The sequence below is a fragment of the Camelus bactrianus genome, chromosome 13, assembly GCF_048773025.1.
Source record: "Camelus bactrianus isolate YW-2024 breed Bactrian camel chromosome 13, ASM4877302v1, whole genome shotgun sequence".
Lineage (NCBI taxonomy): Eukaryota > Metazoa > Chordata > Mammalia > Artiodactyla > Camelidae > Camelus > Camelus bactrianus.
Genome location: NC_133551.1, coordinates 36,795,579 through 36,817,245, shown reverse-complemented (window position 1 = coordinate 36,817,245; position 21,667 = coordinate 36,795,579). Strand labels below are relative to the sequence as shown.

Sequence of the window (21,667 nt, the reverse complement as noted above, 5' to 3'; positions counted from 1 at the left end):
TTAATGGAATTATTTTTGTAATTTCCTTTTCAGATAGTTCACTGTTTACATATAGAAATATAATTGATTTGTGTGCGCTGACTTTATATCCTGTTACTTTGCTAAATTCATTTATTAGTTTAAACAGATTTTTTTTTTTTTGGTAGAGTCTTTAGGGTTTTCTATATATATGATCTTATCATCTGCAAACAAAGATAATTTTACTTCTTCCTTTCCAATTTGGATGCCTTTTACTTCTTTTTCCTACTCTGGCTAGAAACTTTCAGTACCATGTTGAACAGAAGTTAAAGTGGGCATCCTTGCCTTGTTCCTAATCTTAAAGGAAAAGCTTTCAGTCTTTGCTGCTGTGGGTTTTTCATATATGGTTTTTATTGTGTTGACGTAGTTTCCTTCTACCTCTATTCTGTTGAGTGTTTCTTATCATCAAAAGGTGTTGAATTTTGTCAAATGCTTTTTCGTTTTTTTCTTTTTAATTGAAGTACCATCAGTTACAATGTGTCAATTTCTGGTGTAAGCACAATATCCCAGTCACACACATACATACATATATTTGTTTTCATATTCTTTTTCATTAAAGGTTATTACAATATATTGAACATAGTTCCCTGTGCTACACAGCAGACACTTTTTTTAAGATCTATTTTTATATATAGTGGCCAATTTTTCTGCATCAATTAAGATAATAATATGGCTTTTCCCCTTCATTTTGTTGATATGGTGTATGACTTTGATCAATTTTTGTATGTTGAACCATTCTTGCTTTCCAGGGATAAATCCCACTCGGTTATGGTGTATAGTTTTTTTTAACATGCTGCTGAATTCAATTTGCTAGTATTTTCTTGAGAATTTGTACATCAATGTTCATAAGGGATACTAGTCAGTAGCTTTCTTTTCTTGTAGTTTCTTTGTCTGGCCTTCGTATCAGAGTTATACTGGTTTCACAGAATGAGTTAGGAAGTGTTCCTTCCTCTTCATTGTTTCAGGAAAATTTGAGAAGGGCTGGTATTAATTTTTCTTTAAACACGTGGCAGAATGCCCTTGAGAAGAATGTGCATGCTGTTGTCTGGGGGCAGAGTGTTCTGTATGTCTGTTAGAGCTAGCTGGTATACTGTATTGTTTAACGCCTCTGTTTCCTTATTCATTTTCTGTCTGTCTGTTCAATCCATTATTGTAAGTGGGGTATTGAAGTGTCTATTATTGTAGAATTTTCTACTTCTTCCTTCAATTCTGTCAGCTTTTGCTTCATGTATTTTGATAGCCTGTCATGAGATGCATAAATCTTTATATCATTATACCTCCGTGCTATATGAAACTATTATTATTACATAAAGTCCTTCTTTGTCCCTTGTAATCTTTTTTGATCTAAAGCCTACTATATCTGATATTACTATAGCTACCCCTACTCTCTTTTGGTTACTATTTTCATGGAATATCTTTCTCTGTCCTTTTACTTTCAACCTGTATGTGTCTTTGGATCTCAAATTAGTTTCTTATAGACAGCATATAATTGGGTCATGTGTTTTTATCCATTCTGGCAATCTCTGTCGTTTGATTGAAGGGTTTAATCCACTTAAAATCAGAGTGATTACTGATAGGAGGCATTTACTTTTCTCACTGTGCTCATTTGTTTTCTGTATGTCCTATAACTTGTCTCTTATTTCCTGCATTACTGTCTTCTTTTGTGTTTGATTTTTTGTAGTGAAATGCTTAAATTCCTTTCTCATTTCCTTTTATAGCATATTCTGTAACTATTTCCTTTGTAGTTACCACGAGGATTACATTTAACAACCTGAAGTTATAGCACTCCAATTTGAATTTATATCAGCTTATCTCCAATAACATACAACAACTTTGTTCCTTTCCAGTTGTTGTTAACAAAATTATATCTTTATACATTCCAAGACTACAAATATAAACTAATAATTCTTTCAAATGCACTAGTCTCCTAAATTACATACAAAACAAGACTTGGAGTTACAAAGCAAGGTTACAGTAATACCAGCTTTTATACTAATAGCTGTTTTTTTCCTTCAAATGTCTGTCTCTTCAATCACGCAGAAAACAAACAAAAAAGTACAGTTACAAAGCACTGTTACAATAATACTTTTATACCTGCCCATGTTTTTAACCTTTAAGATCTTTATCTCTCCATACAGCTCTGAGTAGCTTTCTAGTACACATTCACCTCCCCTTGCAGGGCTCCTCTGCGCATTTCTTGTAGGGCAGGTCTAGCGGTCATGAACTCCCCCAAACTTTTGTTTAACTGGCAATTGTCTTCATTTCTCCCTCATTTTTGAAGAACAGTTTTGCAGGATATAGGATTCTTGGTTAACGGTGTTGTTGTTGTTGTTGTTGTTGTTGTTGTTGTTGTTGTTGTTGCGGCTGCTTTCCTTTTAGCACTCTGAACATATCGAGCACTGTCCTCTGGTTTCCAAAGTTTCTGGTGAGAAGTCTGCTGAAAATCTTATTAAGTGTTCCTTGAATGTGATGAATTGCTTCTGTCTTGCTGTTTTCAAGATTTGCTCTTTGTCTGTGCCTTTTAAAAGTTTGATTATATGTATCTCAATGCGGCTCTCCCTGGTTCACCTTACTTAGAATTCAATGAACTTCCTGGATGTTTATATTTATGTCTTTCTTCATATTTCTTCTAATATTCTCTGTCCCTTTTCCTCTCTCTTACCCTTCTGGGATTCTCACAATGTGTATGTTGTCTTCTTGATGGTTCCCACAGGTCACTGAGGCTCTGTTTACTTCTCTTCAATCTTTTTTCTTTCTGTTCCTCAGCCTTAATAATTTCCATAGTCCTATTTTTAAAGTTCACTAATTCTTTCTTCTGCCTGCTCAAATCTGCCTTTGATTCATCTAGTGAATTTGACATTTTCATTACTGTGTTTTTCAGCTCCAGAATTTCTTGCTGACTTCTTTTTTAGGTTTTCCAACTCTATATGGATATTTCCATTTTGCTCACGGTCACTTTCTTGACTTTTTCCACAGCTTCCTTTAGTTCTCTGAGTATCTTTAAGACAATAGTTTTAAACTCTCTGTCCAATATATCTGCCATTAGGTTTTCTTAAGGGACAGTTCACATGAATTTATTTTTTTCCTTTGAATGGGCCATACTTTTCTGTTTCTTTGTATGCCTTGTGCTTTTTATTTAACACTGGACATTTGAATCTAATAATGTGATGACTCTGGAAATCAGATTTGACTCCTTCCTTAGGGCTCACTTTTTATTATTATTATTATTATTATTATTATTATTATTATTATTATTATTATTATTAAATTATTATTATTATAGGCTCTCTGTGTGCTGAGGATCCACCTGAGTGTAAATTTAACATCTTCTCAAGTTTTTTCTGAGCATATATGGTTGCTTTCTAAATTTATCCATATATGTATCTGTTTTTAAATGTCCTAGTCTTTAATATCTGGCCCTCAAAAGAAAAAACAAAAAAATGAAGGAGGGACGGGACTGGACATTTAAATCCCCTGGAAGTCACTTCAGTCAGATGGGAAGGGACTTGCAAAATGTGGGGAGGTGCAACAACAATGGCTGCCCACCTCTTTGCATCTGTGATCAAAAGCAGCATTCAGTGATCAGAGCAAAGATCCCTGGTATTTGCAGGACAGGGTTCTTTTTGCTCAGTTTCTCCCTAGGGAGGGAAAGAGTTAGACCACACATCCAATGTTCTAACTTTTCCAGGGCTGCCTGAGAATTGGCTTCTGTTTCATCTGTCTCAGAGCACTGACAAAACCCAGCATACACTAGATGCCTGGGAACCAGTAAAATCCAAGACGACAGCATGACCCAGCACATAAGCAGTCACCACAGCCCCTCCTCCCAGCTCAACACAGAGTAAGTAGGCAAAAAAATTCCCAGATTCCAGCTTCTCCTCCCTGGGGAGGGAGGGAGGTGAACCACACATCTCATGTTTCAACATTTCTGGGAGCTGCCCAAGGGACTGGCTACTGTTACACTGTCCCAGATCGTCAACAGGCTCTGACATACTTCAGATGCCTGGGGACCTCTAAGACCAAAGACAGGGGTTTGGACTAGCCTGAATATTTGAGAGGTTCCCCAAAACCCCTGGCTGAGCTGATTGGTAAGGATCTTCTCCAGTATGAGGCCAGTCCATGAAGATTGGAAAAGGTGGTTGTTTTTCCTAATGTGAAGCTACTAATATAAAAAGTTAAAAAAAAAAAAAAAGGAAGAAACAAGGAAAAACATGGCAAATGAACAAGTTACATCTCCAGAAACCAACCCTAATGAAACAGATACACGATTTACCTGACAGAGAATTCAAACTAACCATCATAAAGTGGCTCACCCAGGTGAAGAAAACTGCACAAATTGCAACCAAGAGATAGAAAGTATTAAAGAGTACCAAACAGAAATCTTGGAGCTGAAGGATACAATAAACAAACTGAAAAATTCATTACAGGGGTTCAAAATCAGACTAGATTAAGAAAGGATCAGTGGACTCAAAGACAAGTCAATGGAAATTATCCAGTCAGAGGAGCAAAGAGAAAAAAAATTATGAAAGAATGCAGAAAGCTTAAGGAATTTATGGGATATAATCCTGCAGCAGAACAATATATACATTATAGGAGTCCCAGAAGGAGGAGAGAGAGAGAAATGGGGCAGAAAGCTTATTCAAAGAAACAATAGCTGAAAACTTCCCATTTCTGGGGAAAAAACAGACATCCAGATTCAGGAAGCCCAACACATTCCAAAAAGAAGATGAACTCCAAGAAATCAACACCTAGACACATTATAATCAAACTGTCATAAGTCAAAGACAAAGAAATAATTTTGAAACCACCAAGAGAAAGTGAATCAATATATAAAAGGGCACCCTATATGTAAAAGGACTGTCAGTGGTTTTGTTCAGCAGACATCTTGCAAGCCAGAAGGGAGTGGGATGATATAGTTAAAGGGCTGAAAGAAAAAAAAAAAAAAGGCCAACTAAGAATACTATAGCAAAACAATCCTTCAAAAATGAAGTACAAAGATTTTTTTCAGACAATCAAAAACTGAAGTTCATCATCACTAAACTTGTCTTACAAGAAACACTAAAGAGTTCTTCAAGTTGAAGTGAAAGGACTATAAACAGGAAAATGAAAGCACTGAAAGTATGTAAGTCACTGGCAAAGGTAAATATATAGACAAATACAAAATACTATAATGTTGCAATAGTATCACTTTATATCTAGCATAAAATATCACTTCAAATCTAATATAAAAATCAGTAGGGTTAAACATAATGATAACTATAAGAATATGTTGATGGATATACAATTTAAGATATGTAAACTGTAACAATAATATAAAGTGTGTAGGGGGAGAAAAATTAGAAGTGTTGAGTTTTTACATGCATTTGAAGTTGTTATCAACTAGAAGATGTCTTATGTAAGCCCTACAATGACCACAAATACCTTAGAGAAGATATACAAAAGAAAAAGAGAAAGGAATCAAAGTACATCAATAAAAAGTATCAATGAAACAGGAAGACAGCAATAGAGGAAAAGGACAAAAGTACTTCAAGACAGAAAACAATTCACAAAATAGCAACAGTAAGTCTTTCTCTGTCAATAATTACTTTAAATGTAAATGCATTAAAGTCCTCACTCAAAACATAAAGAATGTCTGAAAGAATGTACAAACAAGATCCAAATATATGCTATCTATAAGAGTCACTTCAGATTTAAGGACCCAGATAGGCTGAAAGTGAAGCACTAGAAAAAAATATTCCATGAAAATGGTAACCAAAAGAGAGGGAGGGTGGATATACTTATTTCAGACAAAATAGGGTTTAAGACAAAAACTATCACAAGAGACAAAAAAGAGCATTATATAGTGATAAAAGGATCAATAAGCCAGGAAGTTATAACAATTTAAAATATATACACATGCAACATAAGAGCACTTAAATATATAAAGCAAATACTGATAGAACTGAAGGTAGAAACAGTAATACAATAGTGCAGGAGACTGTAAGACTATACTTTCAATAATGGATAGAACATGCAGAGAGAAAATCAATATGGAAACAGTGAATTGAACAAAATGACAGACCAAAATGATCCAACAGACAGATGCAAAATATTCCACCCAACATCAGAATACACATTTGTCTCAAGAACATGTGGAACATTCTCCAGGACAGAACATGTTAAGTCACAAAACAAGTATCTTTTCCGGCCACAATGAAATAAAACTAGAAATCAATAACTGGAAGGAAACTAAATATTCACAAATGTGTGCAAATTAAATAACACATTCTTGAACAACCAATGGGTAAAAGAAGAAATCAAAAGGTAAATTAGAAAATATCTTGAGACTAACAAAAACAAAAATACTACATACCAAATCCTACAGGATCCCACAAAAGGACTATTAAAAAGAAAGTTTATAGTAATAAACATCTACATTAAAAAAGAATATCTCAAATAAGTAACCTAATTTTACACCTCAAGGAACTATAAATAGAACAAACTAAGCCCAAAGTTAGCAGCAGTTAGAATATAATGAAGATTATAGTAGAAATAAACAATAGAGAAAAGAAAAGCAAGAGAAAAAAACCCAATGAATTCATCCAAGAGCTGATTTTTTTAAGATAAGCAAACTGAAAAACCATTTGCTAGACTAAGAAAAAAAGAAAGTCAAATAAAATCAGAAACTAAAGAGAAGACATTAAAATTGAAGCCACAGAAATAAAAATGATCCTAAGAGATCATTGTGAATAGTTATATGCCAATAAATTGGATAAATCAGATATGGATAAATCCTAGAAATATACAGCCTACAGAGACCAAATTATGAAGAAACAGAATATATGAACGGACCCAAAACCAGTAAGGAGATTGAATCAGTTAAAAAAAAAAACAACATCTCCCAGCAAAGAAAAGCTCAGGACCAGATGGTTCCACTGGTGAATTTTACCAAACATTTAAACAAGAATTAAAATGAGTCCTTCTCAAATTCATCCAAAAAACTGACAAGGGTATACTTCTAAACTAATTTTACAAGGTCAGCATTACCCTGATACCAAAGCCAGACAAAAAACACTTTAAGAAAACTACAGATCAATATTCATGATGAACACACATGCAAAACCCCTCAACAGAATACAAGCAAACCAAATTCAATAGCCCATTAAAAGAATAATATGCATCATGATCAAGTGGGATTTATCTCTGAGATGCAAGGGTTGTTCAACATACAAAAATCAGTTAATGTGATATAGTGCATTAACAGAATGAAAGATTAAAAATAACATGATCATCTCACTAGGTGCAGAAAAAGCACTTTAAAAAATTCAACACACTTTCATGAAGGAAAAATATCAACAAACTAGGAACAGAAAGAAATTATTTAATCACGATAAAAGCTATATATGAAAAAAAAAAAACAGTGAACATCATATTCAACAGTGAAAAACTGAAAACTTTTCCCCTAAGATCAGAACAAGACAAAGATGCCTACTCTGGACATACCTATTTAACACAGTACTGAAGTCCAAGCCAGAGCAATTATGGGGGGGAAAAAAGAAAAGAAAAAAGGACATACAATCAGAAAGGAGGAAGTAAAATTATCTCTGCAGATGACATGATCTTACATGTGGAAAACCCTAAAGGTGCTATAAAACTTTCAGAATGAAATGAATTCACTAATGTTGCAGGATACAAGAATCATTTGTTTCTATATACTAATGACAAACTATCCAAACAGGAAATTTAAAAATAATCACGTTTATGATAGCATCAAAAACAATAAAATACTTAGGAGTAAACTTGATAAAGGAAGTCAAAGAATTATACAATAAAAAGTATAAAACACTGATCAAAGAAATTAAAGAAGATACAAATAAATGGAAAGACATCCCATGTTCATGGATTGGAAGACTTAACATTGCTAAAACCCCCATAGTACCCAAAGGAATCTACAGATTCAATATAATCCCTATCAAAATTCTAATGGCAATTTTTACAGAAATAGAAAAAACAATCTTAAAATTCATGCAGAACCACAATAGTCCCCAAATAGCCAAAACAAACTTGAGAAAAAGAACAGAGGTAGAGGCAACACACTTCCTGATTTCAAAATACATTATAAAACTACAGCAATCAGAATGGTATCGGCATAAAGACAACCATACGGAACAACTGAACAGAATAGAGAGTATAAAATAAATTCAGGCAAATCTAGTCAGATGATCTTCAACAAGGGTACCAAAAATAAGAATATATAAATGGGTAAATGATAATTTCTTCAACAAATGGTATTGGGAAAACTAGATATTCACATACAAGAATGAAATCGGACCCTTACCTTACACCATAGACAAAAATCAACTCAAAATAAATTAAAAACTTAAACATAAGACTTGAAACCATGAAACTCCTAGAAGAAAATATAAAGGAAAAGTTTCAAGACACTGGTCTTAACAATGATTTCCTGGATGTGACACCAAAATAGCAGGCAACAAAAGCAAAAACAGACGTGTGGAACTACCGCAAACTAAAAAGCTTCTGCACAATAAAGAAAATAATTAACAAATTAAAAGACAGTCTACAGAATGAGAGAAAATATTTAAAATCCACATATTTGATAAGGGATTAATACTTTTAAAAATTAGGAAATCCTACAGCAAAAAGTCAACAGCAAAAAACACACAAATAGCCTAATTTTAAAATAAAGGTTTAGCCTATCACAAGCATAGCTCACTAGCCTCATTAAAAATATGGGAAAGTAAGGAATCTGTGTTTATCAAGTGTCTAGAAGTACATAAAGAAAGAAAGGATGGGACACTTTCTAGACAACACTTCTTTTTCAAAATAGAACTAGTAATGGCCATAGCTGTCCAAGGGAAACATAAGAAAATATGTTTCAGTGAAATACACTGGTCCTGGAACACTCTGAGACACTATGCTGGGATAATGGGAAGAGCACAGGTTTCAGAACCAGAAAGACTGGGTTCAAAATACCAGTCATTTATTTTATTTAATTAATGATCACTTATATGACACTATGTGCCAGGTATTAACTCAATCTATTAACTCATTTAATTACCATAACAGCCTCATGAGGTAAGTTACTATTATTGCGCTCATTTTACAGATCAGATAAAGAAATGAGGGCCCACCAAAGTCAAGTAATTTGCTAAGGTAATATAGCCAGTAAGTGACAGAGCTACAATCTGAACCCAAGGAGACTGATACCAGAGTTTGTAACCTTGGGCCAATTATTTAGTCTCCAGGAGTCTCAGATCTATCTGTAAAAAAACGAAAATAAAGGAGTGGATCATTGGGATTAAATGTGGTAACTCTTGCAAAGTAGCCAGCCTGGAATCTAGGACACAGTAGACACTATTTTTACTCTTCCTTTCCCCTGGTGAGCAAGCAGAGGCCTATGATTATTGCAGGATGCTCAATTTGGTCATAAGTGATAAAGTCATGAATTTACAATTAAAAAAGAAACTAGCTTAATTCAGCCTATAGTATTAATATGCATAAATATGCATTAACAGATATATAATTGACAAAGAATTTACTACTATTCAATTAAAAACTCAGTGGGATATGATATTCACAAAAGTATAATAGTGTAAGAGCTGTTCTTACAATTTTAACATTTCCCAATGTCAAAACAATGCTAGAGATAGGTCTAGACCTAGTATACTCTACCTGTAGCCAAAATTTTCATTAGAAGTACAAAGATGAAAAGTTTCTCTGAATTTTGCTCTTTCTATTCACTTACACTCTCCAACCAAAGTCCTGGCAGCCATCACCCTCTCCAAGAGGCAAATTCTGACATTAGCAGTTCTGAATCTTTCCTCAGAATGCCATTAACACCCTACACTTGTCCCAGTCATTCTGGCATTCTCTCTTGTCTTCCATGTAGACATGTGGTAGATAAAAGAGCCATCTGAGATAATACTGCAAAGGACTGTGGCAGAAGGGTAACTGGACTCCCTGAGGTAGGTGAGTACACTGAGGCTATTTTAAAATGAGATCTAAAAGAACCAAAACAGTTATCAAAATGGTCATCTTAGGGGTAATACTACAGAAGGCCAAAATTGTTCCTAGCAGGTTAAAGTATTACAGAAAGTCCCTCTTCAGATAAGAACATACCTTTATTTGGGGGGCGGGGGGGCTTACGATCTGTGAGCCCTTGACAAGTTACTTGTTTTCTCTACCTCTCAAGCTTTATCTGTACAGTGAGGATAATAATCATACCTGCACTTCACAGGGTTGCTATGAAGGATAAAAGAGCGTATTTAAAACACTCAGAACACACGCAGCACATAAAGAAATGTTAACTATTGTTATTACCATTTTTGTCAAAATCATCCTCACTGTTATCAGCACTACTGTTACCACCGTCGTCGTCATCTACCAGGAAACTGGTTTACTGCCGTCTCTCACTTTCACAGGTTCATTTTCCCAACACGGCTGACAGCATCGGTTGTTAAAGCTCTCTTTACTTTATAACCCACTTCTTGTCTAAACATTTTTCCAGTCAATAATTTTTCCTCTATCCTGAAGTTTTATCGTAAGACTTAGCACTAGTACTGAAATCACAGCAACTAAAAAGTTAAAATGAATAAATGAATACAGAAAAGCTCATCTCATTTCTGTAGGTGAAAAACTGGTTCAAAAATGAGATGTAAAGCATAATACACGCATTGTGTAAGTTTACTTCCTAACACACCTAGTAAATGAGATGTTCTCCTCATTTATTATTTTTTCTTTCTTAAATGAATCACTAAACAAAGAACCTCAGATAGTAACCCAAACAGGACACAAAGTCAGTTTGCTATGATGAAGGCTCAGATGAGTCCTGAATTCTAGCCATGGCTCTTGCTACTAACTAGGTATATGTTATTGGACAAACCGTTGTTATCTATTTGGATCTGAATTTCCTAATCTGTAAAAGGAAAAGGTAGATTAGATTATCTCCAATTTTCCTTCCTGCACCAAAAGTTTGTGATTCTATAACCTACTATTTTATAGAAAGTTTAGAATTTTCAATTTTCTCTTATTTCTGCAGTGAAAGTAGATTTCGCTTATTACCCCTTTCTCTCACTAGATGGTGCTATCTGCACATTCATTCAGGCTACCGGAAGAAACCATCCAGCAGTGTCTCTCAAGGGGGGCACTGACAAGCTTTTGGGCCTGGACAGTTCCTCCCTCTGGAGGGCTCTCTAGGTCACTATGGGATATTTAACATCCCTGCCACCACCAGTAATGCCCACCTCTCCAGTCACTGTGACAATCAAAAACTGTCATATACAGTGCCCTACTAAGAGGCTGTCCCTCAGCGTAGAACCACTAAAAGAAACTTAGTTTTTTCATATTATAAAAAACAGATGCTCAAAAATAATTCATGATTTAGCTGTCTGTGAAGTCAAATAAACAAAAGTCATTCCTGTAAATGACTGTAAAGTGTCAAATTCTCCTTATAGTAACAAATGAATACACACACAACAAAATCAAACATTTCACAGGACATCTTTTTGTCAGCTGACAACTGGACAGCTAGTTGTTATTCAATGCTTAAGTCACACCTCAGTCCTACCAGCTTTTATATCTGTCATTGATTATTTACATAATGATAAATATAAATGAAAAATTAAAACAACTATAAGAATGTAAATATACAAAATAAACGCACTCACAGCCCACAGCAGAGCAGACGTAGAGTGCTCTAGAGAAGGCAAACTGTCTATTTTGAGAGAGGCCTCGTGAGTAACTTGATTTTAATAAATCTTCCATATTCTGTTTAGCCCTTGGCCTTAAAAGCCCATAAATCCAATGAGACAGCATATGAGCAATAGATCTGTCTCTCAGGAACAGCCCCCATTAAACAAGCTCACAAGACTGACATAAAATCAGAACGCCAACGTACTAGTTTACAGCAGTAAGTGTAACTACCCAAACTACAAGGGTACAGGGCACTTGTGTCCTCAAGTCAGTATGTTCTCTCCCTCAGGGGCATGGTACAGAGAATGCCAAGCTTAATCAAAAGGCTGCCTAATAAGGACAAAATTAGGAGTAAGAGAATTCTGTTATGTGATCTGAATACTAAATGGTAAGAAGTTAAGGGAGTCTGATGCATCAGTGTCCAAAAAGAGGACGCAAGCCACAAATAAGAATCAAGTGGATATCCAAATTAACCTCTGAAACAGGTACCATCATTATTCCCATTTTTCAGAGTAGAAAACAGACCTGAAGAGGTTAACTGATTGGCCTACAGTCATGCTGAGGAGACCAGAGCTCAAATCACAAAAAGTCCTTAAATCCTTAAAATTGCTAATGAGCAGTCTCTACCTACCTTCCAGTTTTATCACTTGACATCAGTGCCCTTGAAATCTATCTGCATTTCAGCCATACAGAATTTTCAACTCCTGGACTAGGCGATCATTTCTCTTGCCTTTGAACATTGCTGCCGCCATGCCAAAAACACCGCCATCAGCATCTTCACCAGGCTAATTATCACTTGTGTAAGTACTGTGATCGCTACTTTCCAGTAAATGGTAGGCACACACTAAATATATGTTGAACTAATAAATGAAAATCAACACAACAGATCAGAGAAAAGCTATGTACATCAATTTAAAGAGAGCAACACCTGGGCCTCAAAGATTGGTCTCCTAACTGCTTGTATTAACCAATATGAAAAAGAATTTGTCAATCAGAAGTAGGGGGTTAGTCAGTCCAGAAATGGAAGAATTTGGTGGCAGATGCTGGCCCATGTCCATCTAAGTCTTACCTTGATAAAGTGAGCATCATAGCTCACTGGACCTAACTCTTATTTGCAGCAGGGTAGAGGATAAAATCAGGCGAGGATGATTGAGTCAATGAAAACTACAGTGAGGTTGGTGCATAAGTCCATGTAAAAGATGCTGATAATAAAAATGAAAACATAATGAGATATACTTTATGGACAGAACTACCAGGACTTGGTAAAAGATTATGTGTAAATGATAAAGAAGAGGGAAGTACTAAGGAAGACTCCAGATTTTCTCCAAAAGCAACTGAACAGAAGGTGGTATAATTTTGGAAAAAGGGGGACTAGAAGAGAAATAGGTATAAGGAGAAATCAAAGATTTAACATTGAATATATTAAGTTTGAGATACTTGTGAAACAGAAAGAGTAACAGGCCAACATTTGAATACAAATGATTAGAAGATTCATGCTCTTAGGACTTTAACTGTGTGACTCTATGATATAGGCCCCATTATTGTTTCTTTCACACTGATGAGGATACCTGAAGTACAGAAAGGACAAACAACTTGCCCAAGGTCACAAAACTAGTACTCTCTCGGGCAGAGCAGATTCTCAACCTTAGGCAGTCTGGTTTTAGAGCTCACTCATTATCAGTACACTGTAGTGCTTCTTTGGCAGCTGATTAACAACACCCCAACACACACACACACACACACACACACACTAAGGGGACTCCAGAAAGGTTCAGTACTTGGTTTCACAGACCTTGTGAAAAGTTTCTTAGTGCCTTCTTATAAAATAGGGACAGAAAATCATGAATCACAAATTTGGAAATCTGCACTCCCATCCATGAGAGTAACTAGTACTGGACCTGTCCTCCCAACATGAACAACTATAAAATTGAGCAGAATATATGAGGCACATGTTTTCAGGTACTAGACAAGAGGCAGGATAAGCCTGTGATCCCAGAGAGAAGAGAAACATGTAAGTGATCCCTAGATTTGCCCCTGCTCTCTGCCCGGGGGCAGTTGCCTGACCACAACACAGGGAGGTAGAACCCAAGCAGAGCATGATGAGCTTGGCTGAGCCAACATGTTAGAAGACAGAAGTTTAAGGCTGTAAGAGTGGCTGGAATTGGTCGGGCAAGGTATCACAAAGCAGCTTGCCCCAGAAATTGGTGCAGAATTTACTCAGTGATTCTGCAAATTGCATTTTGTCAAAATTTAAAATGCTTACTCTGCAAAAATATCCCTGTTAATAAAAAGAAAAGATGAGCCACAGATGAAGAAAAACTATTTTCAAATTACATACCTAACAAATGACTATATACAGAATATGTAAAGAACACTCTAAAGTCAATAGTAAGAAAACAGACTAAATATTTTATAAGAAATCAATAATGTCTAAACATAATGAATCAATAAAATACAAAATAAATGCATTATGTAGGAATATAGAGGTAAATATGAGCTAAAAGAAGTTATGATTTTCACCTCTGGGGTATAAGGCTGAGGGCAGTGAGGGCTGTTATTTTCTATTATGAGTTTATAACACTAAATGACTTTCTATGTTATAATTAAATGTGGACCTACACTCACAAATAGACACATATTTTTTAAAGGGGAGTACAGTTAATAGGATCAAATGCTACTAAGGGAAAGAAAAAGATAAAGGTGGCTAAGTAAGCATGGGATATGACAACATATAGGGAGACAAGCTGACCTTGAGAAATATAATTGTGGTAGAGGGGTCGCAAACTGGACTCCCTGTTGGATCCCATTGGCCTTTTATTTATCTTTGGGTAAATACCACATTGTCATTGCAGCTATGTAATAAGTCTTGATATGTGATAGTCTCTGTCTTCCAATGTTGTTCTGCAAGATTGACTTGGCTATTCTTGGTCCTTTGCTTTTTCATATCTATTTCAGAATCAGCTTGTAAAATCACCCATCTATACAAAAACATGCTTGGGATTTGATTGGAATTGTGTACACTGAATATAGATCAATCTGGCGTCAGCTGACTAATGTCAATAGCACAGAGTCTTACAATCCATGGATGGTGTATTTGTCTGTTTATTTAGATGTTCTTTAATTTCTTTTAGTGATGTTTCGAAATTTTTTTGTGTATAGAACTTACACATTTTTTTTAGATTTATTGCTAAGTGTTTGACATTTTTTTGGTGCTATTATAAAAGGTGTCATTGAAAAAATAAATTTGCTTATGTATAGAAATACAGTTTGTTTCTATAATTGACTTTATACCCAGCAACCTTACTAAATTCACTTAACTCTAATAGTGCATAGATTCTTTTAGGTTTAACATATACACAGTTGTCTGTGAATAATGACAGATTTATTGCTTCCTTTCCAATCTATATACTATTTTTTTTTTTTTTGGAATGGTCAGAAACAGACTAACACATAGCCTCCCACATTTATGATGAAGAGACACTGAAGTGTAGTGGAGAAAAGACAACTCTTCAATAAACAGTGCTGAGTCTATTACATATCCACATGGGAAAAAAATTATCTTGACCACTTTCTTACATTTTAATATGAAATTTTCTTTACATGTTCTTATTTTAACAAAATAAAACTTCTTGGAAATAAAACAGGAACATTTATTGAAATAAGTAAAGATTTCTTAACCAGAACACAGAATGCACTTACCTAAAGGGAAAATTTCATAGACTGTATAGTACATTAAAATTAGTTAATTCTTGATAGAGCCCATCTATGGCCCATTATCTGGAAACCTCTTAATCTATGCAGTCTGATAATTCACTTAATCCTGCTTATGTAATATTCAAATAGCACTGCTTTTGTGAATAAGTAATATCTTGATTTATGAAATTCAATACATAAATAACTCCATAATCCATAACTCATAATGAGAAATTCACATAACAGTAATTTTCAATAGTTAGGACTTTTAATAACTACTGAAAACTCAACAAAGAATCAAATACAATTTGAATTTAACATGTGAAGTGGCATTGTTTTCACTCATTTTTAAAAATGCAGTTTTACTTCTAATGTTAAATCCTACTAATAATACTCAGTTATCACAGGTGATTAAAAATAGCAGCCAGGCATGAAGCGCCCTAGTAAGTCGACACTAACAAAACCAGCCTAAACCAGGGCAGAGGCCCGGAGCTGCTCTCTGGGGCCAGCAGAAAGGAGCCATCGGCTGCAACAAAAATAATCTGAAAGATACAGAGTAATAAGCCTCTTCTACCGTTTATTTAAATGGTAAAACTTCAGTTTGCTCAGCCATGATTATAGCTACAATAGGATAAATCTTTCTCCAAGTGGGGAAAAACAGCTACACATCAACTTACTTACTCAAAAAGCCTCTTTAGATCAGCAAAACAAGTGGAAGTAGTAAAGCAAAGATAGCAATAGCTTCCACATGGCACAGACTTGAAAAGGCATTAATGAAAACTTGTTTACAGTCCAGCTCTCATTCACTGCCCATGCCAAACCTCATTAAGACGACTCACATTTATCTTTCACTATGTGAAGGACACTATATATTCTCAACTACTAAATATTTTACCTTTGCAGCAAGCTGTAGTCCAATTTCGTCAGCTTCGGCCTCCAGTGTTCTACTGTATGGTCTATCAAACATAAACTAAGAAGAAATAAGAAAGAAAAGTTCCATTAATGCTATTTATGTCATAACAAAAGGATTAACAAAATGAGATTTTTTTAATTAATTTCATGGAGCACTTAGGATACAGTTTTTATGCTCTCCATGATTAACATTTAAAGAAAACCATGGTATAAAACAAAGTGCAGCCTTTATTTCCTCCATCAGAGATTAATATTTTAAAAGTATGGAGAATAAAGGAAAAAAAAAACCATGCTTACAACCTTCTGGAGAGTCCACAAGCATATAGAGTATTTGTATTTTTCCAATTATAATCTCCACTCACTACATAAAGGATTCCCTAAGAAAGCTTACTGATGTAGGCTTTTAATATGGCCAAGGAACATTCTGATCTCACAGTTTTAAAAGAAAATTGAAAAAATATAGCTATGTAATAGCCAGTAACACTAGTAGAGGATTTATTTCAGTTAAAAAATTAACCATATAGCAGAATGTTCTTTTTTGATATACTATCTTAATTTCCTCTTTGTTTTTTCTAAATATTGATTAGTTAGGAAAACGAACTTTTCTTCCAACTTCAATAAAAAAAATACAAATAGATATTGTAACTTTAATTTTCCTAATTACTTGTATTTATGTGAATGCTTTCCAGTTAAATTCTAATTTTCATTAAGTACTAAAACTTTGTAGAAGATGGATCAATAGGCAGGACTTTTGAGAAAACAACTATTAATTGGGGAAGCAATTTTTCAGAAGTAGTTACATGTCAGTGATGGCTAGAAATAATATAACCAACCTAATCCACAGCATATGACCATTAGATATGACTTACTTCCTTCTCAGTCATGTCTGTTTTAGGTTGCTGAACTATATTACATAGTGTCTTCACTCTCCATGAGCAGTCTGCAGGTGTCCCAACAAATCTACTCGTAGTGTAACTGATTTAAAACATTGGTTTTAAAAGAAGAGAAACTTAAGTTCAAGCCCAAATGCTGATACTTATTAACTATTAGCTTTGGGCTAATTTTATCATTAGCATCATATGTAAAATGGAGCAGTAACAGTACCAAACTCCTAGAGTTGCAGAGAGGATAAAATGAGCAAATAATAATAATAGTAAGTCCTACTTTTTGAGTCCTTACTTTGTAACAGATACTGTGCTAAATGCTTTAAATCAGTGGTTCTCAACTGGATGCAATGTTGTCCCTCGGGGACATTTACAAATGTCTGGAGATATTTCTGATTGTCACAACTAGGGTTGAGAGGAAGGAAGGAGTGCTACTGGCATCCAGTGGGTAGAGGCCAGATGTGTAGAGGCATCTAAATGTTCAGAGGCTATTGAACATTCTGCAATGCAGAGGACAATTCTCCACAACAAAGAATTATCTAGTCCAACATGTCAACCGTGCTTATATTGAGAAATCCTGCTTTAAATGTATCATTAAACCCACAATAATGCTTTGAGTTAGCCACTATTATTATTCAAATTTACAGATAAAGAAACAGAAACAGAGACCTATAGTAAGTAATCTGCTGAAGTTTTATAGAATTTAGGTCTAATAGAGATAAAATTCAAACACAGATCCTTCTGATCAGAGCCTATATGTTTAATACCCGTATGAAATTAATCTATAGTATGTATCCTAGTGCCTAATATATAGTAAGTGCTCAAAAAATGTTAGCTGTTAAAATTATTACTAATAGCTCTCAAAATCTCACCTGATGACACACTATGAGGACTGCTACATTATACCCAAATCTTTCAGATTACAAAAGTAATTCCCCAATGGTTAAGTGAGGGCCCCTACTTCTTCTTTCCTCTCTTCCTTTCTCTGACCAAAAACAAAGTCAGCAATTCTTCATCCTTAATAACTTCACTATCAGCATTCCCCTCTGCTCTCCAATCACAATGAGAAAGGCTTCTAGAGAGAGAAATATGTCCGTGTCACCAAAATTATTTGGAGGAGGCCTTGATTTAGGGAAAAAGAGTTCAAATAGAAGTAATCCTTACTTTAAGTTTAATTATTAAAGAATTATACTCAAGTAGCAGGATCATCAAGTATTTCAAAGGAGAAACAGCTTCAAGTTATGACCTAATCTTCTGATTCCATTACAGAAAAAGCTATCTATTGATAAATGAGGGGGAAAAAAAACTACATTACCTTCTTTGACATCCCAGCACATCAATGATAAAAATAAAATTCAAAATATGAGATTCCATAACCTAAGCAATAATCATTTTTTCTTTTTCCCTTTAAGAACCTTTATTTCAATATAAATGAAACCAAATGATACAGTAACACTGAATAAAAGACTTCGTTATTCAATTGCAGAGGTAATTTATCTCAAAGAATTCTACACATTAGATTCAAACAGCACCCAGATGGCACTCTGATGGGTGCTCCACAAATCACTGAATAAACAAATAACAGATTGTTCCTAATCAAACCTCCCAGGACAAGAGGAAATATTTGACAAAAGATGTAAAATAAAATAATTAATTATAGTTAACAAAGCAATTATCAAGACTGCAAGACCCACCTACTTCACTAGTATGCTGTTCTGAACAAAATGGAGGACTTAACAAATTTTATCAGATGACTATCATTACACATAAGTACTAAAAACAAAAGTTAACAAACACCTATTAATAATATCCTTTCAATATTGCCCAGGCAATATTAGTTTAACCAGGAGTGAGGAGGTGAGGGTAGTCAAGCAGCTTCTGTCAACCCTGTGCCCAAGGAAGTTTACAGATTTTACGAGTTCCTCATCGATATACAAATATTTGAAAGAAGGGAGAGTCATCCCATGAGTACATCACTGTCACTACGACAGACAAAAGTGGAAAGTTTGAAGATAAAGGAACAGAAGGAAAGAAAGGGTTTGTGACTGCATTTTCTCTCTGTAAGAAAAATAACTATGCCCCCAAAAAAAAAAGTTAGCCAAAATTTGCTAAGCCCTTCTAACTCATCTATCTCCATCATTTGAGAGATGCAGTATTTTCTAATTTGAATGCTAATTATTAAGAATATCCTCTAAAAATGAGAAAACATAAAACACTAAAAGTTAGGACCCATATTTCATGATATGATTCATGCAAGATGTGAAAACATACCTAGCATTTTCTGCTTTATGGTAATACTAAAATATCCTCACCACAGGCCATTGCAAATTCAAGTTATTGTCTCAGACTTACCTCCTGCAATTTAGACTGTATCCACTGGCCCAAAAGTGCCAAACTATCTCGAGGACAAATGGCCCAGATCATTGTGAGAAAAATCAGACCTAGGAAATCCAATAAATGAGCCAAGCTAGCCTTTTCTACCTGAGAAAAATCAAAACAATGAAAATAACACTTAATAAATTCAGACAGTACATGCTTACATTTTCTAGTTTCATCTTGTGTAATCACATTAAAAATTACATGTGTTTAACTGAACTTCACCAAGTAAGATTGCAAGTTCTTTTCTTCTGTGTGCTTTATCCTGTCCCAGTCTGTTTTTCCTATCTCTTGCTTACATACTTATGTATTTATTCATTCATTCATTCATTCAGTCATTCAACTAATATCTACTTGAACCACTACCATCACTCAGATACACTGACAGGTTCATTAACCTACAGTTTCTTATATTAACAAGTATAAAAATTTTGTAAAATAGGTACAGTTGTTCCCTAGTTTATAAATAAACTATGATAAGAGAGGTTAAAAGAGTTGCCCAAATTCACACAGCTATTAGGAAAAGAACAAACCCAGCAGTTATAGTTTCTAATACAATCACTAAATCTTTTTTAATAATCAAATAAATGTGTTTATTATGGCTATACTTTTGGACAGAGACCAAATACTACCTAACAAATAAATCAGTTAAAGCAAGGAACAATTCAGAAAAATACTGGAAATTAATTTTAAATAGAAGTCTTTTGGATTTCATGAACTAATATATGAAGATTTATGCAAGTCTGCAACTTTATCAGCCTGGTATTTCCCACCAGGAAATTTAGTTATATGAATTTTTGTGTATACTCATAGCAGTAACCAAAAAAGTTTTCTTAAAATAGTTGTTTTGAGTAGTAATATCTAAATATAAGTTTAATGCACTGGATTGTTCATTGTTCTCCACTAAAGTTGATTAATAAATGGTATTGTAATGCTGATACTGATAACCACAGGAATCATTGCTTGAATGTATGAAGCATGGCTGACAAACTAAAAATAACCACCTAGAATACTTGTTAGTATCATCTGCCCTCACGAAGCATTCTTCACTTCTTTATAACAACTGTGAGCCATGAAAAACAATTATGGAATTATTTTAGCACTAAAGAGTGGAACTTCAAATGATGAAGTCATTATAGAAGAGAAAATCCTTGCAATTAATTATTAAAGTATATAACTGTTGTTATATAATCTTAGAAAACTAAAAAAAAAAAGTTTAAATCTGTATTTGTGGAATAATGAAAACAACATAAAAGGCTAGATCAAATAAAAATGGAGACTCCTAAAAGAGATAATACCTAAGATTTCTAACAAAAAAAAATTAATAACTATTTCCTATTTTTAAGGCTGCTGTTTCCTTTTTATGTCTCATTTAATTACTGTTCTTGCACCGAAGGATGACAACATTATGCTGAATAAGGCATTGCTCTAGGTGCCAGAAAAATTAATGTACTGAAATGAACACCTTTTAAATGCTAAAAATAGCCAAAATTGATTGATTTTGCAGTTATGATGCCATTTCTAGAAAGACAATGTATTTCAGCTGCTTAGATTTATTTTTGTATATATCTGTTTAAGGGAAAAATTTTTTTTAATGTTCCTATAACTCAGAAGAAATAAAGGAGATAATTACTCCAGAATAGCATGACTTAGGCCCACTGCATCTTATTAATTTTCTAAGGAACAGAATTTGAGACGACTTTTAGAGGATTAATAACATTCTCATTTCCACTTGAAGTTAATATTACTTGCATTTCTGATACAGCATTTCACAGTCCTTTCACTATTTACCATCGTGTTTTCAATTAGAAAATATTTCTCTCTCTAATCATGTGGACAAATGAGCCATGCATATTTTTAATGAATAAAAATTAAAATGAGTAAATAAATATATAATTTTTCTACATTCATACCAAGCCAAACAGATGTGTATTCACAAGAGCAAGTCGACCTGATTTCTATGATCTGTAAGAAGAGTTAACCAGTTAACTGTGGTAAAAGGAAGCAGTACTGGACTTGCAAACAGAAGACTTTGGTTATAGTTCCAATTCTGCCAGTCTATCACTTTAGTCATGTTACCTAGGGTCTTTTTA

General features: G+C 34.3%; 1 protein-coding gene across 8 annotated transcripts in view; it reads right to left on the bottom strand.

Moving 5' to 3' along the window:
* OMA1 (OMA1 zinc metallopeptidase) overlaps positions 1 to 21,667 on the bottom strand; it is a 53,658-nt gene that overhangs the window by 17,993 nt on the left and 13,998 nt on the right. For all 8 annotated transcript variants that reach the window (XR_012511248.1, XR_012511249.1, XM_045519099.2 and 5 more), the window contains exons 6-7: positions 19,551 to 19,679; positions 16,298 to 16,372 (exon numbers count right to left, since the gene is read on the bottom strand). Coding sequence is in view for 6 of the 8 variants with exons in the window: in XM_045519099.2 (XP_045375055.2) it covers positions 16,298 to 16,372; positions 19,551 to 19,679 (204 nt within the window). In the remaining 2 variants the exon portion in view is untranslated. The remainder of the gene's footprint in view (positions 1 to 16,297; positions 16,373 to 19,550; positions 19,680 to 21,667) is intronic.